Below are 17,724 nucleotides of genomic sequence, written 5' to 3' on the forward strand. Positions count from 1 at the left end.
GGGGCCATCTGACGCGAGGGGGAGCCATCTGACATGAGCGGGACCTGACGTGAGGGGGACCCGACGCGAGAGGGTACCTGATGCGGCAGAGGGGGGACCCAACATGAGGGGGGCCCTGAAGTGAGGGGGGGGACGTGAGGGGGACCCGACGTGGAGGGGGGACGTGAGGGGGACCCGACGCGAGGGGGGGGAAGTGAAGGTGACCCGACGCGAGGGGGGGACGTGAGGGGGACCTGACGTGAGGGGGGATGTGAGGGGGACCCGACGCGAGGGGGGGGGAAGTGAAGGTGACCTGACGCGGGGGGGGGGACGTGAGGGGGACCCGACGTGGTGGGGGGACCTCCACGCCAGGCCTGCCTTCTCCGGGAGAGGAGGGCCCCAGTGTGGAGAGCCCGAGCCCCCCACAGCTGTGGGTGCCCCTGTCTGAGCCTCCACGGCCCAGGAGGGTAGGGTCTCACGTGTCAGCACAGTACCCAGCGCTCGGCCACACCCAACTGAGACGAACCATTCGACCAGCAAGGCCTGCGCCAGGGCAGTCCAGCGCCCTCACCCGGCTGACCTCAGAGCTCAGGCGGGATGGAGCCAGCCAGCCCTGGCCCACCCCCAGCAGCGCCTGTGGCGCCCACTCCTACCGGACTCCATGAACGTGGCCGAGTCGGACAGTCTGTGGGGCCCCGCGCTGGGGAAGCTCTCCAGCCTGGCCTCTGGCGGGACTTCGTAGCTGTTAAAGGGGTCGTCTTCCTCCTCAGGGTCCAGCTTTCTCAACCTGCAGGGAACACACCAGACTCACACAGGCCCTGGCACACATTCCCACGCCGGCCTGGCTGGCCCTAGGCAAGGGGGCTCCGCCTCTCCGGCCTTTTGTGGCCCGTGCCCTGCCTTCACCCATCCCATCAGGTGGTCACCAGGCATCGGGCCGAGGTCGGAATGCAGCCGGGATTGCAGCGACCCCTGCCCACAGGAAGCTGACCTTTGAGTGGGAAACACAGAAGGGACCCACAGAGAGACTGATGCCCACAGGGAGCTGGAGACAGTGGCCGCAGGACTTTGCCTGGACGGCAGTTGGCCAAGCCTCCACATGCTGAAGCCCAAAGCGGGCTGTGGGGGTAAGGAGAGAGTGGGGGAGCAGGTGGCACCTCCACGACTGCTCACAGTGCTCTGGGCTCGGGGAAGAGGCGGTCTCTCCCGGCAGAGCCCCCAGGGACTCCGCTTTTAGTTGTCCCCGCCGCCCCCCAAGGATGGACAGGTGGTGCCCCCCGACCTCGTGCTGCACAGACGCACTGCCCGCCCCTCTGGGGACTGCGCCCAGCAAGCGCTGTGTGCCCCTGCCCAACTATCCGAGGAAGCTGACGTGAAAGCCACACAGGAAACCAGCAGTTGAAACAAAGATAAAAGAGAAGGAAGACACCAGTCCCCAGCAGTGGGGCGGGGCAGCGGGAGGCAGGGGTTGTTGGGGGTGGCCCTGGGGCGCACAGCACCTCCTTGAGGTGGCCCCGCTGGGAGGCCTGCTCGCAGAGGGGCGGCTTGGGAGGAAGCCACCAAGAGCCCACGTCCTGCTCACGCTGAGAACGGCTCCACTCGGGCACCTCCCTCTCCCCACAGAAACAGAAAGGCAGGAAACTAGGGACACAGCATCCTGTGGCCAGAGAGTTAGAAGCGCCGAGAGCTCCTGGCTGCCCCCCGCACCGGCCTGGATGTGCCGCCCCGGAGCCAGCTGTCAGGAGCCAGACGCCAGCTCAGCACCGAGCAGGGTGCTCACGGACACACGGCCAGCTCCCAGACTGCAGGGCCACGGACGGGAGAAAACGGTGTGAAGTCTCAGACACAAAGTCACAGGGCACGGGGGAGGACGCCCCGGCTCAGGACGCGCCCCTCAAGTGTCGGCGGGCACAGAGCACCCGCCCGCTCTCTGCGCTTGGGCAAGGGCGGTAGGAAGTCTAGCAGCATAACTCGGGAGAGCGCAGACACTGAGGCCCCAAAGCGTCTGACGTAGGGGACAGGGCAAGACAGGGGCCGGAGAAGACCCAGGGGACGAGCACAGGGGCGCAGACCCCCTTCCCCAGGCAGCCGGGCCCATCTCCTCCTGGGAGGCTTCTCTGAGGAACCCAAGAAACAGGGGACGACTCCCAAACCCGCCATCTACTTTCTCAAGCTCCAGGGACCCTGCGGAGGCCAGAGAAGCCAAGCAGGCACCTCCCCTCCCACGGGCCCCTCGGACGGGCTGTCCTGGCATCTGTGCCTGGACAACAGGAGGCCCAGGCATGAGGCGTGAGCAGCAGCCCCAGTCCAGGGGCAGAGGAGGCGCCCACGGGGAGGCGGGAGGGAGGCAGGAGGCTGTGTGCTTCCTCTGCTGAGACCCAGAGCACCGCACCTGGATGGCAGGAACTTCAGCAGCAGCTCCTGGAAGTCCACCTTCTCTTCCTTCTTGCACTTGGTGTTTCGGACGCGGGCAGACCGCCGCTTCGCTGTCTCCCCGCTCTCCTCGGAAATCTTCTTCCGTTTCACCCCTTTCTTGGATTTATCTCCACCGGAGACATCACCTTTACAAACAGAGCAAGTTGAATGCTTAGGAGAGTTGGGCCATGGAAACGCACCTCAAGGCGCTCAGTCCTTTTATAACCTGCTAGCATACTTTGCTTGTGGCTTCTCAGACATTCAAGAAATCTCCTGTCCCCTCTAGCAAAAAAGATCCTGAGAAAAGGCCATTTCAAATCCCTTAATCTCACCCCTTTCTCACCCACAGGCCAGGCCTCAAGACTACTTTCCAAAGCTACAGAATGCCAGGGTCTGAGGGTCAAAGCTCCCCCACTGGCTGTCCTGGGAGGGGGCTAAGCAAGCAGCAGGGACCCTGACTCTGCCCTAGACCAGGGCCCAGTGACAGGATGCGGGCAAGAGGGTCACATGATTCGTAGCAGACAGCTGTCACTCGTGATGAAGTTAAAAAGTTAGAAACCATCACATACATGTTCATTCAGAACCTTCTTTAGCTGCCACATAGGCTTTATCAGTGACACAGAAATCTAGGAAAGGCTCAGAAGCTTTGGTCAAAGTTTTTTTGGAAGGCTCCGATGATAAAAATCAGTAATGCCATTCCAAGGGACATGACCACAGACTGCGGGGACTGCTGGCTGCTGCTTAAGCTGGGAGTGTCAGTGCCCAGCAGCACAGCGGGCAGGGCAGGGGCCGGCCAGAGCACAGCCAGCAGAGGGACCCGCCAGGCCACAGCTCACAGGCAGCGGGGCCTGAGGAGCTGTCCCCGAGACCAAGCCCGCACCCAGGGCCCCACTGTGGAGGGAGGCCGGCCAGCAGCCCGGAGCTCTCCTGCGCGGCCGGGCGGCAGCAGGACCCGGCCTTTGGAGGGCAGGGCGCTCCAACCCTCACTGCCACTCAGCAGACGGGCCCCCTGAAGCCCAGCCCGGGGCCCGCTCACCAGTGGGGACGCCCGTCTCCAGCAGGCTGGGGCTGTGCAGCGGGAAGCTGGCCGTGGGCACGGGGGCGAACGACAGCAGGGGCTCCGCCGCGGAGGCCGCGGGGCTGGCGCTGGCGGGGCGGGGCTGGAGCACGCTGACAGGCGCCGCCTCCTCCGGGGACGCGGGGCGCTGTCCGGGGTCCTGATAGTCAGACAGGTCGATCCTCTTGCCGAGGCTGGGCCGCGGGGGCTCGCAGGTGGTGAGGTGGCGGTACGTGGCCAGCAGGCTCTCGCCGAGGCACTTCCAGCTGCAGGGAGCAGGTCACCACAGGGCTCAGCACCCACCACGGGGGGGCCCTGAGCCCAGCCCACCGTGCCCACGAGGGCGGGGGGCCGGGGTGCAGGACCGCTGAGATGGAGCTGCTGGAGCTGGGGCGGAGCCCACACCCTCCGCACGCTCCGCAGGAGCCCCAAGGCATCTCGGCCCCAGCAGGCAGGGGCAGCCGTGGGCTCACGCGGTAACGCCACCTGAGCAAGGTCCCGTCTTTACCGCCCAGTGGCCTTGCCCTGCGGCCACCTGTCTGATTTCCTGGGAGACAGCTACTGACAGGGATGTGCTCCAAAGGGGCTCAACAGCTCCTGGGCCGGAGCCTGCTGCGTGCAAATGGAGAACTTGGGAGCCTTGCGTGAGCAGGCCGTGCTGCATGCTGTGTGTGGTGAGGGGCGGCAGGGCTCCGCGGCACGCGGTCTGCTGCTCTGCGCTCTGTGTCATCACGTGTTGTGCTGCATGCCAGGCTGTGCTGTGGCACGACGCAGGGTGGCATAAGGTACCCACCCACCCGTCCCTGAACAGCTTGCCAGGCCCTCAGACTAAAGTGCTGCCTGCCCGACCTCACTGCCCCGCCCCCACACCCTCACCTGCGTAGCTTCCTTCAGTTTTGCAAACAAAACCACGCCCCACACACTGCAGGGCCTTTGCACAGGCTTCCCTCTGCCTGACCCATGCCCACTCCTCCCTGGACTCCAGCTCCGGCCCTAAACCCTCTCCCACCCACGCAGCAGCGTGACCCCGTCATGAGTGTGGACTCGCGAGCAGGACGCCAGGCCCTGCGGTGGGCTCCCCACTCACCCTTAGCCCCTCAGAGCCCTGATGGCCCCTGTCCACCTTCCCGTCTCCCCTCGGGTGGGCGGTGAGAGGGGCTGACAGGAGCGTGGCAGGTGGCAGATCAAGGACAGCATGGACAGAGGGGCTCCTGGCAGCGGTCACCTGCCTGTGTGCCCCGTGTCCCCGCCCATGCAGGGCCCTGCAGCCGCCTGGCACCCTGGACAACCTACGTGAGGAAGGGGATGGGCTGCACCAGCTTCAGGTCCGGCTCCTTCTCGCGCACCGTCAGCGCCTGCCGCCTCCTCCGCAGCCCCAGGGCCTCGTCCACGATGGCCTGCGACTCGGCCGCGCTCACTGACACCTCGTGGATGGACATGTCACTGAGAGTGCGAGGGAGAGGCATGACCAGGGCACATCAGAGCCACGGCGCAAATCCTGCACACGGGCGTGCAGTGAGCACCCTGTAATCTGCATTAATTCTTCCACAAATAAAATTACCAGTGGGCTGAAAAGGGCAGTAATTAGCATTCTTAATACTCATGTACACTGCATGACTAATGCCCTTTAATCTGTTCACAACTGGGCAACAGGTCTTCATCTGCATTAGCAGGACCACACTGATAGCAGAAAAATCACATGCTGCTCTCATTCTTTGTTGAAAAGTTTGTAAAGATTTAACTATCCCATACTGTCCATCCAAAAATAGCGTTCAGACCAGCCAAGCTCACCAAAGCTAATGGAAGTCAACAGCAAGGGTGGGACCTTGAGGCCCAGCATGCTTCCCACGGATACACCTCTGCCAGCAGAGGCCCCTCCCTGCAGGGCTCCCCTGCACTCATGGGCTCATCACCCACCTCCCCAAAGAAGGGCAGTCCCTTCAGGACAGATGGGAACAAGAGATGCAGTCTCCTGAGGTATAAACACCGGGACAAATGACCACTAACCCCCAGTGGAAAACTCCCAGGGCCAAGTTGATACCATGGGCAGGAGCAGTGGTGAGGGAGGCAACCCGAGCTTGGAAAGCTGCCGAGGGGGGACCTGGGAGCCAGAACACAAAAGAGGCAGGAGAGTGGGCCAGGGAGAGGTGGGGACTCCCGTGAGGGTGCTGGGGAGCCAGGGCAGGGCCAGCAGGGCCAGCCCAGAGCCTGCGGGCCCAGGACTGCTCTCCTCCCGGGGAGGGGGCAGGAGGACTGGGTGGTCAGGCTGCAAAGGGCCTCAGAGACAGCGCTACTGAGCACGGGCCCCATCCCAGAGGCAGGCAGGGTGGGTCACAGGTGGGCCAGGCAGTGCGGAAAGCCCCGCCTCGGAAAGGGGAAGGCGAGCAGCGAGGTGGACAGAGGCAGCCCTGAATGCCTGAAGGAGAGGCGCAGGCAGGGCAGACCGTGAGGGACCTACCACTTGAGGAACATGTGGAGGGAGTCCTGGCGGAGGCACGGCTGCTCCTGGAAGATCTTCTCCTTGAGCACCAGCCCCTTGCTGTAGCAGCAGTCCTTCTCCAAGGCCTTGCAGATGAAGTACAGGCATGCTGGCAGAGAGAGATAGGTGTGACCTTGGGCTGCCTCTGACACCCTGGCCTTGCCAGTGATGCCAGGGAAGGGTCCCTGCTCTGGGGGCCAAAAGACACCGGGAAAACAAGGACAAGACACCACCTGGACCCATCCAATCAGGAACCATTTCTGAAAATAGTAACCCCGAGGCTGCCGGGGAGGAGGAGGATGGGCTGGGCAACCTTTCTGGGGAACGGGGGGGCATCACACACAGAACCTCGACCCAAGAAACCCACCCTACAGGGGCCAGCTGCCTGCAAACCAGAGCACGACTGCCAGCTCGCTCTGCTCTGGACTGGACGGCCCAGGGCCCGGCCCAGCTCCCCAGCCTGAGTGCGGATGCGAGGCGCTCCCATCAGGAATCAGCAGAGGAGAACAGAGCGGGGAGAGGGGAGGAAAGCCAGGACAGAGGCCAGGAAGCCAGGCAGAGGGCTGGAAGGAGGGCGGAGCCGGGCCGCCCCACCAGCCACCCACTGAAGGAGAGTGGGGCTCCCGGGGGAGGGGCCGCAGCAGGGCTGATGTGCCCACAGCAGAGGGAGGCCCGCCGACTCGGCTCAGGGTCCACCTGACGTGGGGTTAAGCTCAGGGATGCCCGTCGGCCCTCACAGGCACATACACCGCTCTGTCCCCCAAGCCATCTTCTGCTCAAGACCTGGGTTTACCAGGCACACAGCCTGAGCCAGAGCCTGAGCTGGGATGCAGAGACGGCAGGATACTGAAGGCTGGGCCTCCAGGGGGCGCCCGAACTCCAGGATGGGCCCCAGGGAGCCGACAGTCAGGGAAGATGCAAGCGCCAGAGTTGAAACAGGGAAACGGGTGACATGCAGACGGCCACGGAAGCACACGCACCCGTGAGGGGACACGAGGCGCGTGTGTGGAGGTGACCCCACGTGTGAGCGTGCGATGTCAGACGTGCAGAGGAGAGGACAGACGGTGGAGGCCCGACGGCGCAGGGGGCCAGACGGGCGGGCCCGGCTTGCACAGGGCAGGGGCGGCTGAGCTGGCTCTGGGGACCCAGCAGCTGGCCCCTGCCACCAGGCTCGAGCACATGGAGCCAGGGAGGGGTGTGGGCCCAGCTTCCCAGCCTCCGCCACCCCTAGAAAGGGAAGGAAGAGCCGCCAGAGCCAGCCTCCCGGCCGAAACCGTCACCCAGGCTGGGCGCTGGTGCACGTCTGGGCCCGAGGCCAGCTCCCCTGCACCCTGTCCTGCCCGGGGCCCTCCCACACAGCGGCCAGGAGGAGTCAGCCCAGGAGACCCAGAACCCCGTCAGCGCCTGCCTTGGGACGGCCCACAGAGGGCCATGTGTCCCCTGCAGAGCAGAGGGCCAGGCAGGGCCCTCTGTAGAAGAGGTGGGGTATTCTACAGCGCTGGGGAATTTGCCAGAGCCACTCTTCTACAGGTAATGCAGGCCACCAGAATAACAGGCCTGTTACTGAATGCAGGCCGCCAGAATAACAAGATTTTGGGAAAGCCAGCTCCTAAATCTAACCTCCATTCTTCTACCCCATCTAGTCCTTCTCCTCTGCCCCAGGGCAAGGCAGGGCAGAGGGACGCCACCACAAGGCAGACGGGGGCTCCGTCTGGCACAGGTCTTTCCAGCGGCCATGCTGCTCTACACAAGGAGGGAAGGATACAAGTGAGTGTCTGGCATTGGGAGTGAGGCTGCAGCCGCCAGGCCGCCTGTCAGCAAATTTCAGGAGCAGGCCTGGGGCAGGACGCAGCGGGGTGGGGGGAGCAGGGGACGAAAGGCGGAAGAGAACCTGTCTTCCTACCACAACGCGAGCGGCAAGCCTCGACTGAGGAAGAAAGCTAGCAGAGCATGCTGGGGAAGCAAACACATCTCCGTCCCCCGCACGCGGGGCAGACAGCCAGCCCTTCCTCACCAGCGCCGGCCCCGAGCTCAACCAAGCCACCCTCCCTCCTGAAGTGCTCACGGGAGAACTCAGTCACGCCCCACTCACTGGTGTAGTCGCTGAGGGTGTACAGGACAGTGATGAGGTTGTCCAGGCAGGGCCAGTGGTCAGGGTTGCACCGCAGCCCCTCCTCAAACGCGTGGCGAGCCAGGGGCACCCGGATGAGCCTCAGGGCCACATGTCCAATCTTATACCAGAGGTTGACGTCTGTGGAGTCCAGCATGACCGCCTGCAAGCAGGGCCGCATACGCGTGCTCAGTCGACCCCACCACCTCCAGCAGGCGTCCGAGGGGACAGCACTGGCCCGGCCCCCCCGACTGCCCAGGGATGACAGGGGAGCCACGCAGCCCCCAAGGGCTGCCGAAGACCCACGGGGCACACCTCCAGGTAGAACTCCATGGCCGTCTCCAGATCCTCCCGCTGGGCAGCCAGCTGCGCCAGGTTCTTGTACGTGGAGTACTTCAGCATCAGCCCAGGGTGTTTCAGCCCCTCCTTCTCATCACCAGACGGAACCGCCTGGGAACGCGGCAGAGAGGCGCAAAGTGAGAGCCAGGCCCTGAAGCCTCCGCGGGCGGTCAGCAGGGCCCCTGGCCTCCGTGCAGGCCTGGGGGCCAGTCCAGAACCACCCTCCACTGGAAAACAGTATGGCCCCAGGGGTCTTTCAAGGACCCCTCCACCCCCGCCCCAGCTCCGAGCACACAAAGGAGAAAGGCCAGACCCCTGAGAGGCAGTTTGCAGTCCATCCAGGCAGCAAACGATAGGGAGGGGACACTTCCGGACGCCCGTCACGCCCGAGGGCCCGAGCCCGGAAGGTGATGTTTACAGCACTTGTGTGCTGGCCGCCCAGCGCACCCCACACCACTTCCGGCTCCGGCGCTTCACTAAGCGGAAGGCCCTGGACCATCCGCAGCGCGCCGCCACACTGTGAGGACAGAGCGCCCCCACCTGGTAGACTGTGAAGCCCTAGCAGGAAGGGCAGCTGGCATTTGGGGCTGTCACTCTGTCCCTAGAACTGTTCCGCGTGCTTCTCCGGACTCGCCAGGCCTCGGAGCACCCCAGCGAGAAGGGCGTTCCGCAGGCGGGAAAGCCCGGGGCCTCACCTCCCGCAGCAGGCGCGCCTCCAGCAGCTCGTGGTAGGCCTTGGCGGACTCCTCAAATCGGTCATGCTTCTGCAGATCCAGGGCCTTGTGGTACAAGGCAAAAGCCTCTGCTTCCTGAAAACCAAGACGGGGGACATTTTTAGAGAGCACAAAGGTGTGTCGTTTTAGGCCGACAGTGTGTGAGGGGCTGCACTCAAGGCTGGGCGACCCGCACTCGCAGTGCTGGAGATGGTCCTGAGGCTCCGCCCTCCCAGGGGCTCACTGCTCCGCGGCCCCCCAGGTGGACCGAGCAACATGGGCTCAGCTGAGTCTGAGCAATGGCAGGCAGCACGCCGAGGCCACAGCCAGAGCAAGGCCAAGGTTCCAGGAGCCGCGCGGGCACCCTGTGGGAGTGTGGCCACACCAGCCAGAATAACACAGACCCCAAGAGGGAAACGAGACTCCAGGGCCAGCTGCAGAGGAGCCCGTGACCACACACCTGCGCCTCCTTCGTCTGGGTCTTGTGACTTTTACAGCTTCCTTCATGATCGTCTTCGACGGTGGAGCTGGCATTTAAGGCTGCAATTCGAATCTAGAGGCAGAGGTATGAGGGGGGAGAAGAGCTGCTTTCAGATGAAAGGTGGCTCATCTCGTCAGTAGCCCACAAGGCGCACAGCTCTCTGTAACACAGTCCACTTCAAACAGCTGCAGCCTCCCCAGCTGTGGGGCTGAGTGACGGGTGACCACCCAGGGAAAAGGCAAACCGGAACATTCTGAAGGGACCACACCGACCTGCTTAGGGAACGTGTCCACTACAGAAGGGGCAGGCTGGGGACACCCAGCAATGGCCTGATGCAGCAGAAGACCCAGGCATCAGAAAAACAGGCTCCAGTGACAGGGGCTGTGTCTCTCTGCCACAGAGACGTGGCCCTGCCAACCACCCACAGGAGGGCGGACACCCACACCCTCGAAGGACGGCCTTCAGGGCCCACCCAAGAACCCACCCCTCACCCTGGAGTGCCACGGCCAAGCACCAGCACATACCATCGTCAGAGCCTCCGGCACCACCCAGCAGCAGGGCAGGGCCAGCCCACACGGCTCCTAGGGAGGAAGCAGGACAGGCTGAGGTGGGGGGCGTCCAGGAAGAGCCGGGCCACGGGGAACCCGAGTCCAAAACCACAGGCCTCTGGCTCTGGGCACACAGGTTAGCGGGCCTTGGGACAGCTCTGCAGTCTGTCGCCTAGGGAGCCCCTGGTCTTGGGCTGGGCACCCACACTGGCCGGACAAGGCCCCGGGGACACGGAGGAGACAGCCTGACACCGCCCCAGGGCTCACTGCTCAGCACACGCAGCTCAACAAACAGTGATTTCCTCAAAAGTTGAATAAAATGGAAACACAGGCAGCAGACAGAGAACAAGTCACCCGCAGGGATGGGGGAATGTGAAGGAGGAAGGTCTGCGGTAAGACCCAGAAGGAACAGCACTGGGGTGCAGGCGGGGACACCGGGGCCTGGAGGGCGGGAGGGAAACATAAAAGAAAAAACTATGGGAAATATCAAGGAAAAACTTAGAGGTAGGCAGACCAGTGTGAAATCTGTAAAAAACGATAGGACTGGTGAGGACGTGCAGAAATCAGACCCTCACCCTGCAGATGGGAATGAAAAACAGTGAAACCTACTGGCAGTGGCAGTTGCTCAGAATGTTAGATTCCACTCCCAAGGGAAAGGAAAACATGTCCACACCAACACTCGCCCATGAATGTTCACAGCAGCATTATTCATGACAGATTAAAGGTGGGGACAACTCAAATGTCCATGAACTGACAGATACAGAAAACGTGGTATGTCCATGCAGCCAATGGATGATTATTCAGTCATAAAACAGACTACACTTGCTACCACCTGGATGAACCTTGAGAACGCAGCCATTAAAAGAAGACCAAGGCCACAGACTGCTGATTCCATTTATGTGCACCGTCCAGACTCCACGAGGCCACAGAAGCAGGAAGGAGGCGGGGGCCGGGGGAGAGGGACGGATGGGGGTGACTCCTGCCGGGAACAGGGTGAGGATGGTGGTGCTGGGTACCAGATGTGTGCACACACCCACACTCACGGATCTGTGAGGTCTGATAAAGGAGACAGGGCAGGAGCCTGACTGAGGCAGCAGGGTGCAGGCGGCACGTCCCAGGAGGAAACCCACAGAACTGGGCCCTCAGGGGCCTTCAGGGAGCAGCAGGGTGCCGGGGAACACGGGGCTCCAGCTTGAGGGGTGGGATGAAGACGCAGCACCACCAAACGCTCCAGGGAGGGCAGAGCAAGGTGCCTGGAAACGGCCCAACCGGGGGTCACCACAGAACCCCGCGTGGGCCCAGCAGGCGGTATAGCTGAGCCTTGGCAGGGACTGAATGCGTGCTCTACTCGTATAAAACAAAACGACTACGGCTCCCGCCAACAGAGCTCACAGCTACGACCTCCACACGGGCTCTGGCTTCTCCAGGGGCTCTTACAAGGAAGGAAAAAAGCACAGTCTTCTTCACAGACAAGGAAGACACAACCCCACTAGGTTGATAGCTATTTCATCTCCTGGCTTCTACATTTACAAGCAACGCATGCTGCTGATTAACTCTGGAAACAGTGGCTTCACCATAAACTACACTGTGATGGACACTGTGACCACCAAACAGTCAGAGGGAGGGGGCGGGGTGGGGGCACGTGGTCGGGAGCAAGAGAAAAGTAGAAACCATAGCACATGCAAAGGGATTATTTATCGTCCAGAACACAGATCTTTTAAAATCCAGCTATTTATTTTTGCATCAATAGGAAAATCATCCGAGGAGTTAACCTCATAGAGGCTGGCATCCAGGTGTATTTGGGAGAACACTGACATTTTTTCTTCGAATTCTAGGAACTTTATACACATCTTATTTGGGAATATAACATACCTACCAATTCAGTGGACACATAAGGGAGAAATGGGCATTTCATGTGGCCAAATAGAAGATAACTTGATTGGTGGAATACCTATGCCTGTCTCCACAAAATCTATACAGGTAACAGAATATGTTCATAGTGGAAAATAAAGTATTCAGAATATGAACATTTCTAAAATCATACCCCACAGGTAGAACATGTTTGTGTTATTTTGGCTTAAAATGCATAACTTCTTATCATGAGAAAATAGCAGACAAGCCTAAATTGAGCAACATCAGACAAAAAGTAGCAAGGTCAAGAAGTTAATAAAACACTGAATAAGAACTAGGGTTGTGACTATGTAGAAAGTGACAGTTAATAATACAGTATCAGTATGAGTTTCCTTTTATTGAAAATTGCACTAGGATTACATAAGACGTTACAGTTAGGGAAGCAGGCTGAGAAACATTTGGAAACTCACTGTATCATTGTTGCAACTTTCCACTAAGGCTAAGTGTAGTTTAAAAGACAACCTACAGAATGGGAGAAAATATTTGCAAATGCTGCAACTGACAACGAATTAATTTCCAAAATATACAAACACAGCTCACACAGCTCAATGTCAAAAAAAGAAACACACAATCAAAAAATAGGCATAAGCTCTAAATAGACGTTCCTCCAAAGAAGACATACAGGACTTCCCTGACATACAGTCCAGTGGTTAAGACTCCATGCTTCCAAAACAGGGGACACAGGTTCAATCCTTGGTAGGGGAAGATGCCACATGCCATGGGGCAGCTAAGCCCGTGTGCCAAAACTACTGAGCCTGCGCTATGGAGTTCTCAACCCGCAACTACTGAAGCCCAGGCACCCCAGAGCACATGCTCCAAAACAAGAGAAGCCGCCACAGTGAGAAGCCTGCACACAGCAAACAGAAAGGAGCCCTGGCTCACCCTAACAAGAGAAAAGTCCACATAGCAACGAAGACCCAGCACATCCAAAAATAAAAATGCAGATGGCCAAAAGACACATGGGGCTTCCCTGGTGTCTCAGATGGTGAAGAATCCGCCTGCAATGCAGGAGACCTGGGTTACATCCCTGGGTTGGGAATATCCACTGGAGGAGGGCATGGTGACCCACTTTAGTATTCCTGCCTGAAGAATCCCCATGGAAAGAGGAGCGTGGCATGCTGTAGTCCATGGGGTCAAAAAGAGTCGGATGTGACTAAGCATGCACAAGACAGATGAAAATATGTTTAACATCACTCATTATTCAGTCAGTTCAGTTGCTCAGTCATGTCCGACTCTTTGCAACCCCATGGACTGCAACACGCCAGACTTCCCTGTCCATCACCAACTACCAGAGCTTGCTCAAACTCATGTCCATAGAGTCGGTGATGTCATCCAACCATCTCATCCTCTGTCATCCCCCTCTCCTACTGCCTTCAATCTTTCCCAGCATCAGGGTCTTTCCCAATGAGTCAGTTCTTCGAATCAGGTGGACAAAGTATTGGAGTTTCAGCTTCAGCATCAGTCCTTCCAATGAATATTCAGGACTGATTGCCTTTAGGATGGACTGGTTGGATCTCCTTGCAGTCCAAGGGACTTCAAGAGTCTTCTCCAACACCACAGTTCAAAAGCATCAATTCTTCGGCGCACAGCTTTCTTTATAGTCCAACTCTCACATCCATACATGACTACTGGAAAAACCACAGCTTTGACTAGACGGACCTTTGTTGGCAAAGTAATGTCTCTGCTTTTTAATATGCTGTCTAGGTTGGTCATAGCTTTTCTTCCAAGGAACAAGTGTCTTTTAATTTCGTGGCTGCAGTCACCATCTGCAGTGATTTTGGAGCCCCCAAAAATAAAGCCTCTGTTTCCATTGTTTCCCCATCTATTTGCCATGAACTGATGGGACCAGATGCCATGACCTTAGTTTTCAAATTATTAGAGAAATGCAAATCAAAACTACAGTGAGGCATCACCTCACACCAATCAGAACAGCCATCATTAAAAAGTCTACAAACAACAAATGCTGGAGGGCATGGAGAAAAGGAAATCCTCTTACCCTGTTGGCAGGAGTGTAAACTGGTGCAGCCACTATGGAGAACAATATGGAGGTTCCTTAAAACACTAAAAATAGAGCTACCATATGATCCTGCATTCCCAGTCTTAGGGATGGGGGGTAGCGGGGGACGATGGACCTAATTTGAGTTTGCTTTTCAACCATTTAAAAATGTAAAAACCATTCTCTGCTCTTGGGCTATAGCAAAACAGTGGGCTAGTGAGCAAACAATGATTTCTACATTTTCAAATGGTTGAAAAACTTCGGGACACATGAAAACTACATAAAACTTACGTAAGACTCAAACTTCGGTGTCCTTAAATAAAATGTTATGGAAACACTGCCCCTCTCTTGGATACTGTCTTTGGCTGTGTCCGCAGTACTAGACAATGTAGAGCCACCAAGTACTTATATCATTAGAAGTATACACATTATAGTCACAAGACATAATAATAATATAAAAAACAAAGAGGGGCCGGCTCACAGGAAAAGACCGTGATGCTGGGAAAGATTGAAGTTGGGAGGAGAAGGGGACGACAGAGGATGAGATGGCTGGATGCCATCACCGACTCGATGGACATGAATTTGAGCAAGCTCCGGGAGTTGGTGATGGACAGGGAGGCCTGGCGTGCTGCAGTCCATGGAGTCGCAAAGCGTCGGACACGACTGAGCAACAACCAAAAGAAGGGTCACACGGAGGGAAGCCCAGCCGCGTGTCAGCCACATACACAGCACGCCCTGCAGTGACCCAGGCGCCCCAGAAGCGAGGGGCCTCAGAGCCGCCTGCGCAGCGCCCCGCGCCGCGGTGCGGAGACTCGATCGGGCCCAGGGTCGGCCCGGAGCCTGGAGCCGCCGGGCCACGGGGGGCGCCGGGGGCTCGGGACATCAGCGGCCGCGCCTCCTCTCGGCCTCGGTTTCCACCTGCGAGCGGCGCTCACCACGCAGCGCCGCCGCGAAGGTGAAGTGGAAGGACGCGAGGCTGGGGGCTTGGGGCCCTGCGCCGCGACCGCGGTCCGGACGGCGGCTCCCGCCGCGGTGCCCCGCCGCGACCGCTGGCCCTAGGCGGAGCCCCCCAGTATCAGGCCGCCAGGCGGGGCAGGGAGCTGACTAGAGGCCCCCGCCGGGCCGCTCCGGCTCCCGGCCTCGGTCTCCTCGCGGGGAGCCCGGGCGCCAGCCCAGCCGGGCCCCGCGCCCGCCGCACCTCAGGCTTCCGCCCCCACCCCGGCCCTCAGAGTCGCGCCCCAACCCCGGGCCGCCACAACCCTGTCGCCCAAGGGCTCACCAGGCGTCTCCACAGCAACCGCCTGTGTGGCCAGACCCCCCGCGCCGGCCGGCTGCGCGCCTGACAACAAGGCGCGCTCCCATTGGCTCAGGCGCCGGCTCCGCCGGCCAATCAGAGAGCGCGCACGCGCCATCCGGCGCGCGGCGCCCGGCCTGCCTGCGGACGCGGCCACGCGCAGAGGTCCGAGCGTGGCTGCGGACTCGGCGCCAGCTCCCGCCAGCTCCCGCCTGTCCTGTTATGCAGAAGGCGCCCGTTGGCTGGGCCAGGCCCGCGGCCCTGCACAGTAACTACCCTGCGCAGTAGTAACAGTAGCGCACTACTGTTTCAGCCTTCGGACAGGTGCTGTGGAGGCCGTGGCAACGTGGGGACACTTGGAGGGAACAGGGGAAGGAAGAGCATCCTTCTTGACATTGCCCGTGCCTCACCCTGTTCCGAAAAGGATTTGAAGTTTAAAAGGCACAGATACACAAGCAATTCTTGACGCAGAGGAAAAAAGGGCAGACCTAGATTTAACACCAGAAACTATAAACCTCTTAGAGGAAAACACAAACAGAAACCTTGATGACATAAATCAAAGCGAGATCCTCCATGACCCACCTCCTAGATTCACGGGAAATAAAAACAAGCAAACAAGTGGGACCTGATTAAACTTAAATGCTTTTGCACAGCAAAGGATAAGCAAGGTGAAAAGACAGCCCTCAGAATGGGAAATAATAACAAATGAAACACCTGACAAAGGATCCATTTCCACAACATACAAGCAGATCTGAAGGGTTTCCGACATGGGGCTTGGGACTTGGGGCGGGGGGGGGGGGCAACACTCTTGGGAGCTACATGTTTTAAGAAGGGGCTTCACACTGGTTGACATTCATAGAGGCTTGAGTCCAGTAAGAGTGATTTAAAGAACGAATGTTATGGCTTTCTCGTTGACTTTAGTAAAATCATGGTGAAGAACTGGTAGACAGTTCAGTACAATAAAACTTTATTGATATGCCAGGAAGTACAAAAATAACTGAGTCACCAACCTTAATTTAGGGTATAAGCGGGGTGGGAGGTGGTGGTGGTGGTGGGAGGGTTTAGACCATGAACAGATGGGTTCAAAGTTTCAGAGATAACTTGCATTCTTGGATGCAGCTCTCACCCCTGAGTTGTATTGCAAAAGATGTTCTGAAGTGAAAGTTGAAAAAAGATGGGGAGGGCGGTCCAAGGAGCAGGGAGCTGTGTGGCAAAGGTTTGAGCTGAGAAACAGTGCAGGCCATGCAGGAGTCTCATGCAGCTGTTATCAAGGGGCAAAATGGGGGGCCATGATGCCCGCATGGGGGGAGGGGCCAGTCGTCACAGCAAACTGATGACCTCACTCACTGATGGGGTCCTGGAAAGTTTAGGCCTGAATCCCTCCTTGAGCTTGAGTGCTTCAACCACTCATTTACATCCCATCCACAAACATTCCTTGAAGCCCTTTGGGAAGCAGGACATCCATGCAGGCAGAAGGAATGAGTGCAGAGATAGCTGGGATAGGGAGCCAGGGGTAGGACCTCCAAGCTGTAGCTTTTAACAAGTTCTCAGCGGTGGTCAAAGCTATGGTTTTTCTAGTAGTCAAGTATGGATGTGAGAGTTAGGCCATAAAGAAGGATGAGGGCTGAAGAATTGATGCTTTTGAATTGTGGTGCTGAAGAAGACTCTTGAGAGTCCCTTGGACTGCAAGGGGATCAAACCAGTCAATCCTAAAGGAAGTCAACTGTGAATATTCACTGGGAAGGACTGCTACTGAAACTGAAGCTCTGGTACTTTGGTCACCTGATGAGAGAAGCTGAAAAGACCCTGATACTGGGAAAGATTGAAGGCAGGAAGAGAAGATGACAGGGGACCAGATGGTTGGATGGCATCATTGACTCAGTGGACATGAGTCTGAACAAGCTCCAGGAGATGGTGAAGGACAGGAAAGCCTGGCATGCTGCGGTCACAAATAGTTGGACACAACTGAGCCACTGAACAACAGCGGTGGTCAGGTAAGGCACATTCCTTAGGAAACTTATTAACCAGGCAGATGCACAGACTGCAAATCAGTTTGGTATTTCATTGGTGCACAAGGATGATCAAAGCTTTAACGGGGGCAGGGAAAGTATTGACCAGAGATGTAAACTCTGCATCTGAAAGAAAGCTGAAAAGGAGACTTCCATGCCACGCCTCCCCCACCCTCTGTGTCCTCCGAAATGCAAAAGCATGATATGCGCTTTAGATTGGGGGCAGGGGCGGGGGCAGTAACAAGATTCCATTCATTCCATTTCTAGAAGCAGAGGCTGCATTTCTGGGCTTGCCATTTGGCACGTGGATCTTACAAGGTACACAGCTACAGAGAATTCTCAGCACAACGCACAGGAGATGATGGGCGTCACAATGCCCAGGGAAGGGCCCTG

At 58.5% G+C, this 17,724-nt stretch overlaps 1 protein-coding gene across 5 annotated transcripts in view; it reads right to left on the bottom strand.

The window, feature by feature from the left end:
* The window catches only part of CABIN1 (calcineurin binding protein 1), a 70,799-nt gene extending 55,432 nt beyond the window's left edge, over window positions 1–15,367 (bottom strand). For 4 of the 5 annotated variants that reach the window (XM_043434672.1, XM_043434674.1, XM_043434673.1 and 1 more), the window contains exons 1-11: window positions 12,915–12,934; window positions 10,098–10,154; window positions 9,553–9,645; window positions 9,075–9,188; window positions 8,356–8,490; window positions 8,023–8,203; window positions 5,910–6,039; window positions 4,745–4,894; window positions 3,431–3,717; window positions 2,372–2,540; window positions 633–766 (exon numbers count right to left, since the gene is read on the bottom strand). In XM_043434672.1, the coding sequence (XP_043290607.1) occupies window positions 633–766; window positions 2,372–2,540; window positions 3,431–3,717; window positions 4,745–4,894; window positions 5,910–6,039; window positions 8,023–8,203; window positions 8,356–8,490; window positions 9,075–9,188; window positions 9,553–9,645; window positions 10,098–10,100 (1,396 nt within the window). In that variant the 5' untranslated portion in view covers window positions 10,101–10,154; window positions 12,915–12,934. Of the gene's footprint in view, window positions 1–632; window positions 767–2,371; window positions 2,541–3,430; window positions 3,718–4,744; window positions 4,895–5,909; window positions 6,040–8,022; window positions 8,204–8,355; window positions 8,491–9,074; window positions 9,189–9,552; window positions 9,646–10,097; window positions 10,155–12,914; window positions 12,935–15,307 lie in introns of those variants that run through there. The other variant, XM_043434671.1, reaches the window with a different exon arrangement.
* Window positions 15,368–17,724: the final 2,357 nt, after the last annotated feature.

This window comes from Cervus canadensis, chromosome 1, assembly GCF_019320065.1.
Source record: "Cervus canadensis isolate Bull #8, Minnesota chromosome 1, ASM1932006v1, whole genome shotgun sequence".
Taxonomy (NCBI): Eukaryota; Metazoa; Chordata; class Mammalia; order Artiodactyla; family Cervidae; genus Cervus; species Cervus canadensis.